This window comes from Prionailurus bengalensis, chromosome D4 (assembly GCF_016509475.1).
Source record: "Prionailurus bengalensis isolate Pbe53 chromosome D4, Fcat_Pben_1.1_paternal_pri, whole genome shotgun sequence".
In the NCBI taxonomy this organism is placed as follows: Eukaryota; Metazoa; Chordata; class Mammalia; order Carnivora; family Felidae; genus Prionailurus; species Prionailurus bengalensis.
In genome coordinates this window covers 56,524,552-56,543,746 of record NC_057359.1, presented here as the reverse complement: position 1 = coordinate 56,543,746, position 19,195 = coordinate 56,524,552, and the positions used below count along the sequence as shown (strand labels likewise).

The 19,195-nt window shown below is 53.3% G+C and overlaps 3 protein-coding genes across 13 annotated transcripts; all 3 read left to right on the top strand.

The window, feature by feature from the left end:
• Positions 1–1,123: 1,123 nt before the first annotated feature.
• On the top strand, positions 1,124–8,213 carry ARID3C (AT-rich interaction domain 3C). The gene is made up of 7 exons (XM_043567214.1): positions 1,124–1,788; positions 3,636–3,708; positions 5,549–5,732; positions 5,878–6,161; positions 6,729–6,911; positions 7,143–7,232; positions 7,693–8,213. Exons 1-7 carry the CDS (start codon positions 1,474–1,476, stop codon positions 7,791–7,793), a joined length of 1,230 nt encoding a protein of 409 aa, XP_043423149.1. The 5' UTR covers positions 1,124–1,473; the 3' UTR covers positions 7,794–8,213.
• Positions 8,214–8,769: 556 nt separating this feature from the next.
• On the top strand, positions 8,770–14,620 carry DCTN3 (dynactin subunit 3). 8 transcript variants are annotated; one of them, XM_043567201.1, is made up of 8 exons: positions 8,778–8,929; positions 10,439–10,523; positions 11,220–11,306; positions 12,310–12,393; positions 12,557–12,609; positions 13,380–13,438; positions 14,057–14,116; positions 14,306–14,620. In XM_043567201.1, exons 1-8 carry the CDS (start codon positions 8,834–8,836, stop codon positions 14,358–14,360), a joined length of 579 nt encoding a protein of 192 aa, XP_043423136.1. In that variant the 5' UTR covers positions 8,778–8,833; the 3' UTR covers positions 14,361–14,620. The 8 variants fall into 8 exon arrangements, with proteins under 8 accessions (XP_043423141.1, XP_043423142.1, XP_043423139.1 ...); XM_043567206.1 differs by lacking the exon at positions 14,306–14,620 and having other exon boundaries at positions 8,770–8,929; positions 13,583–14,109; XM_043567207.1 differs by lacking the exon at positions 14,057–14,116 and having other exon boundaries at positions 8,771–8,929; positions 14,276–14,374.
• A 581-nt stretch (positions 14,621–15,201) lies between these two features.
• Positions 15,202–18,632, top strand: RPP25L (ribonuclease P/MRP subunit p25 like). Of its 4 annotated transcripts, none has more exons than XM_043567213.1 (3): positions 15,202–16,161; positions 16,488–16,556; positions 17,805–18,632. In XM_043567213.1, exon 3 carries the CDS (start codon positions 17,839–17,841, stop codon positions 18,328–18,330), a length of 492 nt encoding a protein of 163 aa, XP_043423148.1. In that variant the 5' UTR covers positions 15,202–16,161; positions 16,488–16,556; positions 17,805–17,838; the 3' UTR covers positions 18,331–18,632. The 4 variants fall into 4 exon arrangements, with proteins under 4 accessions (XP_043423148.1, XP_043423145.1, XP_043423146.1 ...); XM_043567212.1 differs by lacking the exon at positions 15,202–16,161 and adding an exon at positions 16,187–16,391; XM_043567210.1 differs by lacking the exon at positions 16,488–16,556.
• The last annotated feature ends 563 nt before the right edge of the window (positions 18,633–19,195 follow it).

The window sequence follows — 19,195 nt, the reverse complement described above, 5'->3', positions numbered from 1 at the left end:
ACAACCTGCCCAGGCCATTGGCGCTGTAGTGTCTATGTTACCAAGTATGTGAGACAGGGCAGCTGTGTGCCCGAACTTGTGACAGTATGTGTTGGTGTGTGAACACGGCTGTTCGTGTGTGAATGCCAGGCACTGAGTGTGGATGTGGGGGGCACGACTTGTGGGTGTGGCGGGGCCCTGGTCCAGAGTCCAATGGTGTTAGACTCCTCACTCTCCTTCGAACGATTCCTGGCAGCTCTCCAGCGCCCCCTCCTCCCGTTCTGGCAGTGTGGAGGGGGAACACCTGTTGGGGGGCTGGGAGCGGCAGAGCCCCGGGGGGCCTCTCCCCCCGCGCCCCCGCCCGCCCTGCCCCTCTCCGGTCCCGCCCCCGCGGCCGCCGCCAGCAGAGCGGCGCGTGAGCGCACCGCGGCCAGAAGAGCGCACCGCTGCGGGAGCGCACGGCTGGGGACCCCGCGCAGGGAGCAGAGCCGAGGTAGGGGCTGCCCGAGAGGCGGGCAGAGCAGAGGGAACGCCGTGGAGACGCCGGGGGCACCGGGGCGCGCCAGGCTGGTGAGTGCGGCCGCGGGCCGTGGGGAGCCAGAGAGCGGGCGTCGAGACCCAGCGGTCCTCAGCCCGCCCGGTCCGGGGCTCTGCCCCCCGCCACCCTCTGTCCTCGCGGCCCCTCAGTGCTAGCCCTCTGCGTTCTCTGCCCCGTCTCTCCGTCTGTTTTTCCCTGCCTCAGTCTCTGTCTCCCTCTATTTGCTGTCTCGCCTTGTTTCTTTCTAATCTCTCTTCTCTCTTCAGTCTCTGTCTCCTGCTGCGTCGGTCTTTCCCTCTCTCTCTCAACCACTGTCTCACTGTTTGTCTCTCTCCATCTCTGTCCCTGTCTCTCTCTCTGGACTACCCGTCACTCAGGTCTTGATATTTATCTCTTACTCTTCTCTCTGTCTCTTACCTTCCCTATCTACCCAATATCTCTATCAATCTCATCTCTCCCCACCTCTGTCTCTCTGTTCTTATCTCTGCCTAATTATCTCTGTCTGTCCCCACCTGTCTCTCATTCTCTCTGTCCCATCTCCATTTCTCTTTCCGTATCTCTCCTGTCATTGTCTCTCTTTCTGATCTCGCTTGCTCACTCTCTGTCTCTCCTCTCCTGTCCTCTCTGTTTCTTGGTGCTTGTCACCCTCTCTGATCTGCTCAGTCTTTACCTGTCCTCTGTCAATATCCATTTCTGTTTCTTTGGGTCTGGTCTCTTGTCTCTCCTGCTGTTTCTACCTCTGTCTCTGTCAATGTCTGGGAAATCTATCTTTTTGCCTTTTTTCCTATGGCCCCCTGCACTTCCTTGAATCAGTAACCACCTCCTCTTGTGCTGGGGGTTGTGGGGGCAGCAGGGCCCAACACTCATAATTCCCACCCCCACAGGCGGCCCTTTCCTCGGGGCCCCGCCTGGTGCCAGCCCCCCCACCAGCGGGGGGACTGCGCCTGGAAGCTGTAATGGAGGCCCTGCAGAGGCAGCAGGCAGCCCGACTGGCCCAAGGGGTGGGGCCATTGGCCCCTCAACGCCCATTGCCACCACCACTACCTCCCTTGCCTGGCCCTCGGACCCTGCAGGCCCCTGAAGGGGCCTTGGGGGAGGTTGGGACTGAAGAAGAGGAGGATGCGGAAGAGGATGAGGAAGGGGAGGAAGCCGGGGCAGAGGAGGAGGCAGCCGAGGAGAGCCGTCCAGGGACCCGGGGCCCCAGCTCACCTTCAAGTCAACCCCCTGGACCTCATCCCCATGAATGGACCTACGAGGAACAGTTCAAGCAGGTAGGACCCCCTACATGTCTGGCCCCTCCCCTTCCTCCTCTCTGGGCAAAAGCAAAGCCAGGTGATTCGTAGCCCATCCACCCCCACTGCCCTCTGCAGGATGGAAAAACAGAGACACGGAGACCTGGAGAGAGACAGTGGGAGTACTGTAAGATAGATAGTGACAGGGAAGCAGAAAGAGACCTCCAGAGACATGGAAAGAAGTGCATAGACACACACTGAAAGGTGTAGGAGACGCCCAGAAATGTGGAGGCATGACAGACTGGAGGCTTTTGGTGAGGCTAGAAGGGAAAGTGGGGGGGGGGGTAGGAGCTTCACGAATTCTTTTCAGGGAATGGGATCTGGGGAATGGGGATTCCAGTGCCAGCACCATCTTACCCTACCTTCTCACACATCAAGTCACAAGGTCATATTCCAGCAACCAGTGGGGGTTTCCTGGGCTGCATATTTCTGTCTCTGGAAGCAGAATGGAGGTTGCCACTCCTTTCGCAAGCTGATACCCTCATCTCTTCCCTGTCACATTGCCCCCATCCAAATCCTCTCCCTGGCCTGAGTTCTATGGGTGACAGTTCCTAGCCTGTGATGGCCACACTATAGCCGCAGTGTGACTAAAGGGCTCCTGTACAGATGGGAGTGACAAGATCTTACTCTGAGAGCTTTAATTTGAGGTTCTTCCTCTCTGTGGAACCCATCTGGATGTTACTCTAAGGCACTACTTCAGGCTGTCACTATGAATGTATTATAAAGGGCTCTGACTCCAGGTGTGCTATTCTGGTGATGTTACTCTGAGGATGTTGGTCTTGGGGACTTTTCCCAAAAGTGTTAATTTGCGGCTAGTACTCTGTGGCATTAATGTAAAACTTGGAGTGTTACTCGGTGCTCTGTTGCTCTAGTGACTGTTTCTTTTGGGTATAATTCTGGGGATTATTACTTGGGAGAGCATATGTATTATTTTGAGGGATCCATCTAAGACTTTGGGCTTAGTTCTTCTGGGGAGTATAGGTCTAAAGTGGATCTCTGGGTTTTGTTTTTTTGTTTGTTTTTAATTCTGAGAGTTCTTAGTGGAGAATGGAGTGTTACCTATTGGTATTACTCAGGGACTGTTATTCTGGGTAAATGACTGTTAGTTACTCCAGGGCTTGTTTCTGCTGGGTGGTATTTGGGAGGTGATACTGGAGATGGGGCTCCAGGTGACTGGGATGACCTCTGGGTCTTTCAAGTTCTGACCCTGCAGGTCCTGGGCGGTGTAGGGCCATTACCTCTGTGGCAGCTTCTGTAGTGGGTAGGTCACTGCCCCTGGAAACAGACCAGAAGTGGGGCTGAGGGGCCCCAGGTGTCAATCCAAGAGATTCTGAGCATCTACTCTGCCTGAACAATGGGTTAGAGGCATCTCAGTCCCTCATCCCCAGCCATGGCACACAGAGATGTGAAAAGCAAGAAGCCCTTGCAAGAATAAACAAGCGTGAATGAGCAAGCACCTCAGAGACATCTGTCAGCTTCCTCAGTATAGAACACAGTCCCAGCCTGACTTCCTTCCTCGGGATCTTTGCATGCCCTGGAGGGCAGGCTAAGCCTCCTAAGCTACCTTTAGTCCAATATTCCCCAGAGGGATGGTTTGAGCTTCCCAGGGCACCCCCGGCCAGTGGATCTCCGGTCTCTGTGTGTGTTAGGAAAAAGTGCCCCTCCCTGCGCCCAGGGGGAGAGAGTCTAATGCCAGGGAGTCCACATTTCAGACCCTACTCACCCCTTTAGCTGAGAACCCTTATTCAGGATTTAACCTGAGTTGGGATCCCAGGGGGAGGGGGGGAAGTCAGTGGAGCTGAAAAATGATCTCAGTCCTTCCCCAGCTGTACGAGCTTGATGCAGACCCCAAGAGGAAGGAATTTCTGGATGACCTGTTTAGCTTCATGCAGAAGAGGGGTGAGTGGGATGATGTAAGGGAAGGACCCCCACCTACCAGTTTTGAGGAAGGGAGACCCCAGGGTTTAGTCCCCAGGTTGGCTCCTCTCTGCAGAGGCCTGAGCTTGGCAACACCTAGCCTTTGGGCCCTCGATAGCGTCTTTAACCTCTGACCCTGCCCCCCTCCTCCACCCAGGGATTAATTAGTGGCCAGCCCACTGGCAGGTTAATGAGTGTGGGATCAATTGGGAGGGTGGGAGGGGAAATGGTTGGGGGCTGGCCTGGGGGGTTCCCAGGATTGGGGGGTTGGGAATGCCTTGTTCCTCTTTCAGTAGCCCTTCGTCCAGCCTTGTCTCTCCTCAGTTTCCCCTTGCTTCAGGCAGGGGACATCCAATATGCTCTACAGCAGAAAGGACTGGGATTAGACTGAAGGAAGGACTTCTAAAGGGTAGGCTGGGGGCCATGTGAGTTGGGGTTGTGGAGGAGGAGGAATTCCTTTCCAGGAATCTCAGAGATAGAAGAAAATGCAAGGGTCCAGGAGGAGATCAGGGTGGGTGGCAGTCCATCACTTAGCTTCTCCCCAGATTCATGGGTCCAAAGACTGACTCATTATCTCTCTCTACAAAGCTAATTAACTCACTCGGAGCTTGGCCTGATAAGCCACTAATTAACTGGCTGCACTGCACCCCCCTCCCTTAGTGCAGCTGCTGGTCAAAGTCCCTCAGCTCCCACCACAGGCCCAGCACCCCTTTTGGGATCCTTTCTAACCAGGGACCCTCAGTGGGGTCCCAGGTCTTTTTGGTCCCCAGGGAGGCCCAGTCATTCTGGCCCCAGTGTCCCCTCCCTGACCCTCCCTGGGAGGTCTCCCTTTCACTGGGGAAAGTGGGGTAGAGTGGTCTGAGCAGATCCCAGCATTCCCTCCATCACCCTCAGGACGGGAGCTCTGCCTCCCTCTGGTCCTTGCCTCCCTCTGCTCCCTCTGCGGGAGGGGGAGGGGGCGGGGGGGGAGGAGGTCCCGTGGGACCGATAATTTCCCCACATTAATCAGGCCGCAGCTAATTGTTCGGGTCCAAAGGAGGCGGCGGAAGGGGACGGGATCGGTAAAGAATTAACTGGGGCCCATCGCTCAGAGCAGACAGGCCCCTTTGTCAGGACTGGCCGGCGGGGGCGGCGCGAGCTACGGAGTTGGCGAGCCGGAGTTGGCGAGCCGAGGTGGGGGCTGCTGCTTCTCCCATCCGCCACTTCCGCCATCCCCCAGTCTCTGGCAGCCACCCCGGGGCCGCTGCTTAGGGGAGTTCAGCTCTTCAGCACTGTCAGGAAGTCCTTACTACGGTCTACCCTAGGGGTTGGCAAACTAAAGCCGGCTGGCCAAATCTAGCCGCCTGAGAGATAAGCATGGTTTTTACATTTTTAAATAGTGAAAAAAATTAAAAGACGAATAAAATTTCAGAACGTGTGAAATTCGAATTTCAGAGGCTGTAAATAAAGTTTTTATTGGAACACAGCCGGGCCCATTCCTTTAAATATCCTCCATAGCTGCTTTCAAGCTACAATGGCAGAGTGGAGTAGTTCTGAAGGGGAGGTTTGGCCCTCAAAATCTGTAATATTTACCGTCTGGACCTTAACAGAAGAAGTTTGCCGACCCCTGATCTAGCTTCCTGTCCTTCCTGCTACAAGCCAGATCTTGGGAGCTCTGTGGGCTCCGCCTGGAATCCCCCTTATCCCTCCCTCCCTCTTCCCTTTTCTCTGAGATCCCGTCCTGTACCCTGGCCTCCAGGCAACCGACTCCTTCAGTCCTTGAGGATGTCCGCAGACAGGTTCTTAGTCCTAGTATTCTGACTCTCTGCCTACCTCTCACCAGGGACGCCAGTGAACCGCGTGCCCATCATGGCGAAGCAGGTGCTGGACCTGTACGCGCTGTTTCGCCTGGTGACAGCCAAAGGCGGCCTGGTGGAAGTCATCAACCGCAAGGTGTGGCGGGAGGTCACGCGCGGCCTCAGCCTGCCCACCACCATCACGTCGGCAGCCTTCACTCTACGCACCCAGTGAGGCCAGGCGCGCGAGCGGAGGGGGCAAGGAGCGGGAAAGGGGTCGCAGGACGTGGAGGGCCCAGGGGCGGGCGTTTCATTGTGGGACTCGATCAGTGGGATCCAGCCTCCCATCTACCCCGCCTCGTCCGTCCGCCCCTAGGTACATGAAGTACCTGTACCCGTACGAGTGCGAGACGCGGGCGCTCAGCTCCCCAGGGGAGCTCCAGGCAGCCATCGACAGCAACCGGCGCGAGGGCCGTCGTCAGGCTTACACCGCCGCCCCGCTCTACGGCTTAGCTGGGCCTACACCTCGGGGTACTCCCGGCCAAGTCTCCGTTCCTGGCCCCGCCCCGCCCACGCCCAGCCCACGCCCTGCCCAGGGCTCCGCCTCCGGCCTGCCTGCTCACGCCTGCGCGCAGCTGAGCCCGAGCCCCATTAAGAAAGGTGTGAGGGGACAGGGTCTGAGATTTGGGTGTCTGTGAGACCTGGGGGTGCGCTGAGATACAGAGAACACTAAAATGTGGGGAGTCTGAAGTCTGAGAGGCATTGAAGTCTGTAGTAAGGACTGACAGGGCACTGAGGTTTGCTGCACGCGAAGGTTTAGGGGTCCTCAGGTTTGAGGGTCAGTGAAACCGTAGAAGGTCTGGGGTACGGGTTACTGCGGTGTGGGCCTGAAGCTCGGGAAAAGGTCCTTTATCTAGAGGAACTCCATTCCACATCTGTCCACCTAGGGCTCCTATTGGCATGTAGTTTTTGCCTCCTGTGGTCTGTATTATTTAATAACTGAGCGCAAGGAAAGGCCCTAATTGTCTTGGACCAACCTAGACATGTATATATTGGCCCTTTGGGCTCTCCAGCTTCAGAGCCTCAGGCTGAGACTCTGGATGGGAGGGAAAATTGAACTTGGTGCTTGAGCTTGGGTGACTTCCCTTCACCCCAGCCCTAGGGGGAGAACCAAATGCAGAGGCAGAGTTGGTTGGGCCATGGGAGTTGACTGACCTGTTCTTCCAGAGGAAAGCGGAATTCCAACCCCTCGACTGGCACTGCCTGTGGGCCTGGCTTTGGGACCTGCAAGGGAGAAGCTGGCACCAGAGGAGCCCCCAGAGAAGAGGGCTGTGCTGATGGGGCACATGGACCCACCTCGACCTGGAGCTCCCCCTAGTTTCCTGCCCCGTGGCAAGGTTCCCCTGAGGGGTGAGCAGGGGCTTGTTGCTGAGAGGGCTTCGGGCCTATACACTGAGGGAGGACAGACCCATCACCTAATAGGTGTTGGAGGTGGGACAGATAAATCCCTCAATAGACAACTGTGTGATTATAGGTGTGGGGCTGAAGTGGAATGGGGGCTGTCTGTAAGGATGGAGGGGGGAGCTTGAAAGTCTCAAGTCTGATTCTCCAAAATGTGACTCCCCTGTCCCTCCTGGACAGAAGAGCGGCTGGATGGGCCTCTCAATCTGGCAGGCAGTGGTATCAGCAGTATCAACATGGCCCTAGAGATCAACGGGGTGGTCTACACTGGTATGGGTACTGCAGGCTGTCTACACTGGCATGAGGTCAGGGGTATTTGCTCTGGCATGGGGATTTTAGATTTTCTCAGCTAGCATGAGGTTCAGGGATATCCAAACTTGCATGGGTAATGTGGGGTTCATGGGATTGCTACAATGGCATGGGTTAAAGGGTGTCTACAATGGCATGGGGTCTAAGGCATGACCTCTCTGGCATGGATACCATGGGATGTCTGCCGTGTCATGGACCTATGTATCAGTGTAAATATTTCTTGTTTACCTGTTTGAGGGTATCTATATTGCCATAGGAGTCTCTAACTGACCTAAGGAGCTTGTCCACATTGGTTTGTGGCAGGGATATGTGTGTGGTGTTGTAACAATCAGGACACTGACTTTTGTTTTCCTCTTCTGTTTCTGTGCCTACCTCCTCCTGCCTGTGTTTTCCCTCCACCACCTCCTCACCCTTTTATCAGGTGTCCTCTTTGCTCGCCGCCAGCCTGTGCCAGCTTCCCAGGGCCCAACCAACCCTGTACCCCCACTCCCTACAGGGCCACCTTCCAGCACTTCACCCTGAGAACTCCCACTCAGAATTAAGAGTCCCAGCCCCAATGCTGAGTGGGGCCCCCCTCACCTTGATTCTTCTTGGGCACCCAGTCTAGGACCCAGCCCTGGGAGATGACACCCCCACCCCCACCCATCCATGCCCTGTGGACTTGAAGCCAAAGAGTTTTCTTTTGATGTTACATCTACCTCATTGTAAAGGGAGAGCACCTCCTCCCTGGCCAACTCCAGCAGCATCTACCAAAGAGTTCTGCCCTCCCTAACCCCCATCATTTCCTCACGTGCCTCCTTGTGTCAGTGTCATCTCTAGGACCCCACCTCTTCAAATCAGACCTGCTTCTCCTCAGAAGCCAGGTGAAGGGTTAGGTTGGGGTGTTGTGAAGGAGATATCCCTCAGGTCACATCTGAATAATAAAGCTGCAGTCCCTCCCTCTCCAGTGCCTCTTCTTGTTTGGGTTTGGGGGTTGGGAGGAATTATGTGGTATACACAGGTTGTTTTTGGGCCAGGGGTTCTCAAGAGGGGAAGACAGAATAGCAAAGGGCCGTGAAAGTAGTGGGGCTGGGTTTCATGATTCAGACTGCCTGGGTTCAAATCCTGATTCTGCTACTATGGTGCGGAGTGGCCTTGGGCAAGGCATTAGTCGCTTGAACCTTAGAAGACTCCTAAAGATCATGGTATCTCACGGAGTCTCCTACTGATCTATGCGAATAGACCAATCCTGAAATAATAGATGTATTTATATCGGCAACCTCGGGGAATAGGGTAGGAAACGTCTCTGGTACCCTTCAATTAGAAGAAGAAAAGTAAAAGTTTGGACAAGCAGGAACTGGAAACTAGGACAGAGCCTGATAGGTAGTCGTTGCCTAGGTAACCAGACAGCTTTTGACACCTTTCGCTGGCCCTGCCGGTCACTTCCGGCACCCGAGGGCTGAGTCGTAACGTCACTTCTCGTATTGAGGGATGCCCCAGCGCTCTGATTAGCCAGCCTTCTCTATTTGGCCGGACGTCCCGCCCTCTGCCTGTTCCTCCGCTGAGGCGGGGGCGAGGTAGCTATGGCGGCTGTCAGCGACGTGCAGCGGCTACAGGCCCGTGTGGAGGAGCTGGAGCGCTGGGTGTACGGGTCTGGCGGGCCGCGCGGCTCGCGGAAGGTGAGTGATCTGGGATCCAGTGCTGCCTTTCTGGGGCAGAGCAAGAGCGGCCTACTGGCATGGTCCTCGGGATAGGTGCAACCGCTCCAGCCTCGTCGCCCGCAGCCGGACCTTTGGAATAACAAATGTTCGAAACCTTTCGGAGCTTATCGGACCCACGGGCTCCATTTCCATGGAGGACACTCAGCGTTATTAGGACCGATTGCGATGGGCTCATTGTAAACTGTGACTAAGACTGCCTCTGTCCTCTCGGGCTGGAGACCTAACACACTTGAAAATCTGACTAACGAGAGTTTCTGTAAGAGCTGAAGTCCACAATGGAAGGGCTGGCATAGAACCCTGCGTAATCAATTGCTAAATATTGTGCAGAAAGAGGTCCGTGGGACACTGGAGGGCGCAGAGCAAAGGTGGATGAGGAAGGCTCCCGGAATGAGAGACGAGGTCTGAGAGAGCCAGAATTAGGAGGGAAGGGATTGGATACCGGGTGGGGTTTTTTTTGTTGTTGTTGTTTGTTTGTTTTTTTGAGTTTATTTATTTAGAGGCGACGGGGGGGGGCAGGGGGGGGGGAGGCGGACCAGAGAGAGAGAGAATGAGAGAATCACAAGCAGGCTCCCTGCTGTAGGCGTGGGGGTGGGGGGTGGCTGGATTCCACCAACGGTCATATCATGACCTGAACCAAAACCAAGAGTCCCACACCTAACCCACCGAGCCACCAGGGGCCAGAATACCGGGTGTTTAGATATGGATGGAACACTCCTTCACACCAGTGACTGAATTTTGACAACCATGAACCTTAGTTCTCCTACCCTCTCCCCCCACCCCCCACCCCCCCCCCCCCTTTTTAATATGGGAAGACCTTTTACTGAAGGTAAAAGAGTGTCAGGCATACCCTGGAGTTAGATGCATCAGAGATAATGATGTCTGTTTGTATATTTCTTGTGGAATTGTCACTAGCAGATTGTGCCCCATTTGAGAACTGATTTTTCAAAACATTCTCTCCCTTTGACATCCATGACAAAAATCCTCCTTGTTTTCCTTCTACCTCTGTGGCTGTTGCTGCTTAGTCCCATTTGCCTCCCCATATATTTGACCCTTGAATGTTAGCATTCTTCACCCCATATTCTAAAACCTGGGTAAGATCATTCACTTTCATAGCCTCTCCCTCTATTTGATCCTTTAATATGGGAATTCCTTACCTTCTACCCCTAGAGCCTAGGTAGGTTCAGCCAGAGAGGTAGGAACCAGGTTATGCTAATGTCCTATAAACTCTAACATAGTTAATTACCTTCCCAATCAGACTTGAAACTTCCCAGAGACTACATGACTATCTTCCCCTTCACACTGAGGATTCCCAGAAGGTGGGGTTGCATCTACTTTAAAACAAGAGAACGGGCGAACCTATTTTGCTGGGATAAAGAGATTTGGGAGATGAAGGAATGGGGGTTCTTTACCTCTTTCAAGCCTTGGTCAAGCAGCGAACCTTGGAATTAACTTTCAGTCCCCTTGCAGGTGGCTGATGGCCTGGTCAAGGTACAAGTGGCTTTGGGGAACATTGCCAGCAAGAGGGAGAGGGTGAAGATTCTGTACAAAAAGAGTAAGTGATTCCATAGGGTGCCTGCCTTCCCTCCTTCCCATGCCTATGCTTCATGGGACCTGGCCCTTGCCTTCCAGCCCAGTAGGTCATTGGAGTCACTCTATGGGGACAGAATGTGAAGATATTTCCCTGCTGAAGTGGTGTCATGGGGTGTGATTTCTACTTTGTGGTTAAACTCCAAGCCCATGACAGTGTCATAAGTTATGGGATAAGGTCTCTGCCTCAAAAGTCCTCTGGTGAAGGAGGGAGGAGAGGTATAGTATTTCCACAGGCAAGGTTCAGAGGCAGGAGGGAAATTAGGCACTGAGAGCCCAGGCTTGGCTCAGCCATGCCTTTTTGATTATGTCAGAGCCAGCAACCTAGAAATCAGAAAAGGCTCTCACTTGTCTTGGTGGCACTGAGGAGCAAGTGGCCTTCACCTTTGGTGAAGATAGGTCAGTGGGAATGCTGAGGGTTCCAGGATAGTGGAGGCAATTGTGTTCCCAGCTATAAAGGCTGAGTTTGGCCAGGAGGTATTCACAGGGGAGAGACAGGGAGGTGGGGCCCAGTGGAGGCCTGCTGATAGATATTGTGGGTGTCATCTCCTCACTCAAGGCTCTCCCCAAAGTTGATCACTAATATCCTTCTAATATCCTTCATAAGACAGATTTCCCACACCCCACCCCTATGCCATTTTCTGTCTTGCTTCTTTTCTAGTTGAAGACTTGATCAAATATCTGGATCCTGAGTACATTGACCGCATTGCCATACCTGATGCCTCTAAGCTGCAGTTTATCTTAGCAGGTAGTGCTGGCCAATCTGTGCACATGCATCTGGGGATTATGGATTATGGGGGAAGTTGGGCATGGAGATGGCTTCCCTGCCAGTCCTCTCATGGATACAGCACTGGAAGCTGCAGTCTGAAATTCTGGCCTGGCTCTTGGCTGAGGCCTGAGGTCATCCTGTGGTCTTCTAGTGAGTATTGGGTATGGTATACTTCTGAGCCAGCTGAGGCCATGGTGCCAGGAACAGTGGGAACTACTTCAGTTTTCTAACAGTGGTCTGCCTCTAGGATCTTCCTTCAGAACCTTCCTCACTTATGCTCACTACATAAAGGAGCTTCTAGGAAAGGGTGGGAGCAGAGAACATTGCATTTGGGAGAGGTGAGAATATTGGCACGGGTTTCAGCATTTTCCTTTCATGTGAGAAGGCACAGGTGTTTCAGAGTTCTAGGCAGGAACTATTCACCTGGCAATGTCTGCTGCTCAATTTAGTCAATCACTCCATGAGGTAGGGTTTGCCAAGTACCTGTGTTTGTTAATTCATTCAGAAGATGTTTAATGATCATTTTCTGTGATCCAGACCATCCTCAGTGTGAGGCATACAGTGGTGAACCAGAATGCCCCTGAACCATTGCCGCGGCTCAGGTGCCAAGTTCAGGAGATCTTTTCCTATACTAACTCTGGAGTCCAGCCGTTCCTTCCCTCTCTGGCCACTGTCTGCCTGGATTCACTGAGTTTGTTATAGCAGGCTAGAGGAAGAGGCCTTAGAGTTAAAACTTCAAGAAAGGTGGTATTTGGAGAAACCTAGAGGCTCCTTGGGTTCAAGACGGGTCATACCAGAGGCATCTAGGAGAGGTGGGAGCAGAATGGGGGACTGTGCACCTAGAGAAGGGGGCAGTGAGCAGAGTAGCTGCCCCATGCTGCAGGACTCAGCCATCTACCCTGTCAGGTCCTAAGTCCCTTGCATGGAAGTAGCAGTGTCCAGGTTTGCCTCACTGCCACTATCTTGTCTGTTTATGTCTCAGAGGAGCAGTTTATCTTATCCCAGATTGCACTCCTGGAACAGGTGGAGGCTTTGGTGCCTATGCTGGACAGCGCTCACATCAAAGGTACCTCTTTAGGTCTGCAGCTCTACCACTCTGCTTGGGGAGGTGGGTGGATGGACAGGACTTCCTTGTGCTTCAGGTTCCCTGGGTTCAAGCTAAGTCTGCTCCTTGTCTTTACCTCAACCCTGGGGATACCTGTCATCTGCATTGGGATGAAAATTGCCAGAGCAGAGAATTCATTTTCAGAACCTCAGGCAGTTTGGACCTAAGGACACTAGTGTAAGTCCAGCAGCTCCCAACTCTGAGTATTCCTTTTACCTTCTACCTCACCCCTCAGCATCTGTCCTTTAGGCTGCTATATAGCCCAGATTTTACTATAAGAGTTCCTGCCAGGTGTGTGAATGTGTATAAATTCTTCCTGCCGCACTGTTGAGAACAGTCCCTGGGCCTGAGTTTTGACAAACAGACAGTGACTTTAATTGAATCCAGATATCCATCTTGTCTGTCTCTGGAGGTATTTTTTCCTGTTCCCCCTCCCTACCCCCGATCAGCTATCTGCTGAGCATTTGACAACCTTAAGCTATAGGCTCAGCATGGTGGCCAGGGCTCTGGGTGTTGGATTCTAGGTGTCCAGCTTAGGAACCTTGCATTCATCCTCAGCCCACCTTCAGGCTCCCTCTTCTAGGCAGACCTGGACCCACTGGACTGAGAGCAAAGGAACAGATCCCATAACAGGCAAAGCTTTCTTTACCTCACCCTGCTTACAGCATTGGGGTGGGGGTATGGGGCAACTCTGGGGACCCCAAGGTTTATTTTCTCCTAGGGCCCTGTATCCCCACCCCAGCCCCCACCCCCGCCTTGGGTCCGAGAGTAAGACTGGGATGGGCAGGGAGCCACACCACCACCTTTAGCTGCAGTGGTCGATGAAGCCTGGCGTTTGCTTAGCTTCTCCACTCAATACTCTAATCCTGCTGAAGACCTAATAGACTATTGAACAGTCCCGGGGGAAGGCACAAGCATCATCGGGCAGTGTGTGTTGTGTTTTACAGCCGTTCCTGAGCATGCCACCCGCCTGCAGCGCTTGGCCCAGATCCACATCCAGCAGCAGGTATGGGAGGGGAGAGGACTGGAAGAGAAAGTAGACGTGGTGAGGCTCCTAGTCCCCACTGCTGCCACCTGGGCAAGCAGCCTCAGGCTACCCTGATGTCAGCTCCAGGGGAAACCTGAGGGTTTATCCTTTTATCTTCCTCAGCTTTAGAGAGGGAAAGGGACTTGCTTGGCCACATCGGGATCTCTTGACTCTCTGAGTAGGACTATTCTGAGATACCAGAAGATTGATGATGGGAAGTACCCAAGAATTTCTGGGGATGGTGTGTCCTTGACTATGGGTGGAGGAGCTTTTTTGGTTTTTTGTTTTGTTTTGTTTTATTTTGTTTTGCCATTCCCAGGCCCCACAGTTTAAAGAGGGTTCAAATATAGGGGGCAGGGGAGGAGGACACATATACTAGCAGGAGTGTTTCCTTAAATGTGTGGTTCACTCCCCTTAGGACTGCTGTTAGGGTACCCATCCCGGAGCCCCATTAGAAATTTCCTCCTTTTGACTCTGGGGTGAAACACTACTTTTTCTAGGCTTTATGGGCTGTGAAGGTCCCTGACGAGGCAGGAAAGTTAATGGGAAGTGGGGGCTTTATCCAACCCCTTTCTCTGCCATACGTTGTCCCCGTAGGACCAGTGTGTGGAGATCACTGAGGAGTCCAAGGCTCTCCTGGAGGAATACAACAAAACTGTATCCTTTCTGCTCAGCCAGGCCCGTGAGGAATGTTGTCCAAAGCCCTGTCCTTTTGTTCCATCTCCATCTCTGTCTCTTTCATCCCATCCCAATCAACCTGTTTCCCTCCTCCCCTACCCTTTGGCAAATGCAAAATCTCTCTGGTCCCTCACTCAGGCTCCTGTTCTCACCTTGACCTGCCACCAGACAATTCTTCTCTCCAAACAATTTGTGCAGTGGGATGAGCTACTTTGCCAGCTAGAGGCCGCCAAGCAAGTGAAGCCAGCAGAGGAGTGATGGTTGCTCCCCATCCCAGGGTGGGCCAGGACAGCAAGGTTCCAGGGCCCTGTGTTAACCTGCCTTTGTAATAGGGCAGAGGCAGGTCTATATTTATTGGATTCACAGCCTACTTGTCTGTATTCAGGGGCTCTGAGATCAGAGGTCTGGCTACTTGAGATTTGCTATTTGCACCCACTCCCCACATCAGTGTCCTATTCCAGTGACAATAAACTATAGAAATCACTGGAGCAGTGTGCCAACTTCCTGGTCTAGGATGGGAGTGGTGGTGAGGATGGGGGTGGTAGAAGGCAGAATTGTCAACCTTCCTAGTGGTTGGACCAGGAGGTATTCTCATCCTGATCTGGCTTTCTGGGAGATGTAGAGTTCTCAGGACAAATGCTCTCATTTGATTGATATGAGTGGAATATTTGTGTATCCATTTATCCCACATTTACCAAGTATCCTCTAAATGTCACGTGCCATGGTAGGTGAGGAGGACACAAGTAGGGTCCACTTGATCCCTGCTCTGCACAGACTAGCTGGGGAGACAGTCAAAGAAAAGAGCAGTCCTACCAAATGGGCACAAAACAAAAAGGAATGGGGGAGGCAGTCCTGGAGGGTGATACGCAGGATGTTTGAGAGCAAGGGAGTAGCATGTGCAAAGGAGAGAGGAACCTTGAGGTTTCTCTCATGGGAGTTTACTTGGTGCTATTAAGCGGGAAGAGGAGCCCAGAAGAGGTTTGGTTGCAGGGCTTTGGGCTCTGGGGTGGGGTTGGGGGCGGGGGGCAGGGTTGTTGCCGGGTGGAGAGGGAGGGAACCTGAGGATAAAGAGTGGAGAAGAGTGGTGCTTCACTCCAAGTGTTTGCTGCCCCCTTGTGGTCTCAGGGAGTGCTGTGGTCCCAGATCCCTTTTTAACAGTCCTCTGGCCACCCAACGGTTTCACTAGCGTCTCAAATTCAGCGTGTCGAAAAGAAGTCTGAAACTGGGAGTCATCCTAGACTCTTTCCTTCTCAGTTCAGTCACCAACTCTTCACCAAACCTACGTCTCCCAGCTTAATCTACTTTTCTGTATTCCCACTGCCATTTCTGTTAATTCTCACAAATCATTTAACAACTATTTGAGCGCCTATTATACACTAGGCAACATACGAGTCTCAGTGGACACGCCCCCGGGACCCCGCGGCCGTTGGTCGAGGCTCAGTTCCCCCACCCCCACCCCCTCTGGCGGCAGCACAAATTGGTTTGCTCACAAATTGGTTTGCCCCCTGATGAAAACCCTCCGTGGCTTGCCATGCCCACAGAATGAAGTCCAATGTCAGAACTCGGTGACCAAGGGACTCCCCCGCACAGCAGCAGTCACTTCGAACGGAACCCCTTGCCTCTGTCCAAAGTAAAACCCAATGTTTCGCCTTTGTTCTTGCTGTGCGCCCAGCTGGTGACGCCAGCGGAACCATCTTCTCAGGGCCAGATCCTTCCCAACTTTGGGACACGAGTCTGTGATGGTGGCTCCTCTCCGCAGGGCTCTCTCTCCGCCCCAGTAGGGATGCCCTTGCTCCAGGATGTAACATCGGAGACTGTCTATATGTTCATGGTCTCGGGATGTTCTGGCTCAGCTGACTCCTAGAAGTCCCCGCGAAACTCAGCTTTCCCGCTGAGGCACCGCTAGGCACGGCCCCTTAGGTCCCGCCCCTACACGGCGTGCGCGGCCCCGCGGCTTCGGCGCGCTCCCGGCTTGGGCGCCATCTTGGCTCCTGATCGAATTTGAGGCGTGCGCGGCCAGGGCGGTGAGAGCGAGAACGCAGTGGGGTGGGGGGACCCTGGAGGTAGAGGGAAGAGAGGGGAGGCTGGTCCTTGGTCTCTGCGGCTTGCTGAGCTCTGGAGTCCGCCCGTGGCGGTGGAGACGGCCAGGTTGTGGACTCCACTCTATGAGTAGCCCAGGCAGCCCTCCGCGTCAAGCCTCTGCTGCCGTTTCTGAGGGATCTGGGCTGAGGGCATTGACACTGGGAATCTCAAGGTGAGGGGTGCATGGCCCTATCCTAAGGATCCCGGAATGGGAGAGGAGTTCAGTTCTGTTTGAGGAGCATCTGGACGAGTTCTTGGCTCTTTCCAGGGAGCTTGGAGTATAGGAGCCTCTGCGAGCGGAGTGAGGGGGCCTTGTCCCGGTCTTGGAGAGCTGTAGGTGAGGAGCGCTTAGTCTGGTTTTCGAAAGTCTAGGGCAAGTGTGTAACCGGGGCCCAGGAGTGCAAGAGCACCTGGCTTTGGGATCCCAAACAGACCAGGTTCTGCCACTACTGGCTGACAAAATCCGAAGGCAGAGAGCCAAGTGGTGGTGAAACAATAAAGTAATTTATTTCAGTGAGGCCAACACCGGAAGACAGCGGACTAGGCTCAAAGACGGTCTTCAAAGTGCTGAAAATACTTCTAGGTTTATATAAGGAGAATGTGAGACAAAGGTCGGTCCGTAGGTGCAAGAAGCAGTAATGGGCAGATTGATCATTGTCTTGGGGCCAGTCAAGGGGGTCTTGCTGGCATTAGGGCAGCCGTTATTGCTTGAGGGATATTTTTGGTTCCCATCAAGGGATGTTTTGCCTGCAGGATGTTTTCCCTGAGTTAAAAGATAAACTGGAGGGGCACCTGGATGGTCTGTAGAACATGCAATTCTTGATCTTTGGGGTTGTGAGTTTGAGCCCCACATTGGGTGTAGAGCTTACGTAAAAATAAAAAAAATGTGGGGAGGAAAATATAAACTGGAAAGAACTTTTTTTTTTTAAATTTTTTAATGTTTATTTACTTTTGAGAGAGGCAGAGACAGAGTGCAAGCGGGGGAGGGGCAGAGACACACACACACACACACACACACACACACACAGAATCCGAAACAGGCTCCAGGCTCTGAGCTGTCAGCACAGAGCCCAATGTGGGGCTCGAACCCACGAACCATGAGATCATGACCTGAGCTGAAGTCAGTGCTTAACCAACTGAGCCACCCAGGTGCCCCTGGAAAGAACTTTATTAATTAGAAAGTATAGATTGAGGTAAAAATGGAGGTTCTTGAAGTCCTTGTTTAAGGCTCATGCCCTGTCCCAAGGAGCTCAAGATGAGAGAGGCTCATTCCCAGTCCTATGGCTCTTGGGATGAGGGGGCTTGGCCCTATCCTAAAGACCCCAGTGTTTGATGAATTTGGTCCTGTCTCAGGGACTCCAGGGTGGAGGGAGGGTTATGGCCCTGTCCAGAGGAATGGGGTATGTGGGATACAGCCCCTTCCCAGGGTAAAGTAGGCATGGCACCTTTTCTTAGAAGCCGGGGGTGAGGGGATATGGTCCTATTCCTGGGAAGTCTGGGATGAATAGGACCATATCCTGGAGAGCTGGGGTTGTGGGGTGTCCTGGGGCACATTGCCCAGCATTCATCTGACACTTCCCTGCAGTGGGCCGTGAAATTCAGACACAACAGCAAGTGGGATGGAGCACTACCGGAAAGCTGGCTCTGTGGAACTCCCAGCACCTTCTCCGATGCCCCAGCTACCTCCTGATACCCTGGAGATGCGGGTCCGAGATGGCAGCAAAATCCGCAACCTGCTGGGGCTGGCACTGGGTCGATTGGAGGGTGGTAGTGCACGGCATGTGGTGTTCTCAGGTTCTGGCAGGGCTGCAGGAAAGGCGGTCAGCTGTGCTGAGATTGTCAAGCGGCGGGTACCAGGCCTCCATCAGCTTACCAAATTGCGCTTCCTGCAGACCGAGGACAGCTGGGTGCCAGTCTCACCTGACACAGGCCTAGATCCCCTCACGGTGCGCCGCCATGTACCTGCAGTGTGGGTACTGCTCAGCCGGGACCCCCTGGACCCTAATGAATGTGGCTACCAGCCTCCAGGAGCACCCCCTGGCTTGGGCCCCACATCAAGCTCCAGCTGTGGCCCACGACCCCGAAGAAGGGTTCGAGACACTTGGTCCTGAAGACCTGCTGAGCAAGCTGTTCCCCAGGCATGAATGTCTATGATGGCTTTGCCTTCTCTGAGAAATCTCTGTAACTGTTCAACATCCCCAACAAGACTTGAATCTACAGAAAGGAGGCTCCCTGTCCTGCTTCCCCTTCTCTCTGGTGTGTGAAAAGGGACTGCTACAGTGACAGGTGTGCAGTCTTAGGTGGCTTCTGGATTGCTTGAAGGGCTTACTCAGCCTTCTCCCTACTGTGCTTCTGTCCTTTCTTCTGACAAATCCAGGGAGTGGTTAGGAAATAAAGGTTCTGCCTAATTGTCTGATGAGCCTCTGCTTGACCTGTGTAGAAGTGGGATTAAGGGAGGGGGAGTCCCTGCACCCCCCTGCCCCTGGTTTAGGGACATTTTTCTTTCTCTGCAGCATTTATTATAGTATAGTGGTTAAGGTCATGGTCTCACGTAACAGACTGTCTGAAATTGAATCTGGCTCTGCCATTTGCTAGTAAGTTACTGCTTTGTGACCTTGGGCAAGTTACTGCTCTGAGCCTTAGTATTCCCATCCATAAAACAGGATATATATAGTGCTTACCTCATAGGATTGTTAATGAGGATTTTTTTTTAATGTTTATTTATTTTGAGAGAGCAAGTGGGGAAGGGGCAGAGAGGGGGAGAAAGAATCCCAAGCAGGCTCCATGCAGTCAGCTCAGAGCCCATTGCAGGTCTGAACCCCATGACCCTGGGGTCATGACCTGAGCTGAAATCAAGAGTCATGCTCAACTGACTTAGCCACCCAGGCGTCCCAAGGATTTTTTAAAATTTATTTATTTAGAGAGAGAGAGAGCGCACGAGCAGGGGAGAGGCAGGGAGAGAGAATCCCAAGCAGG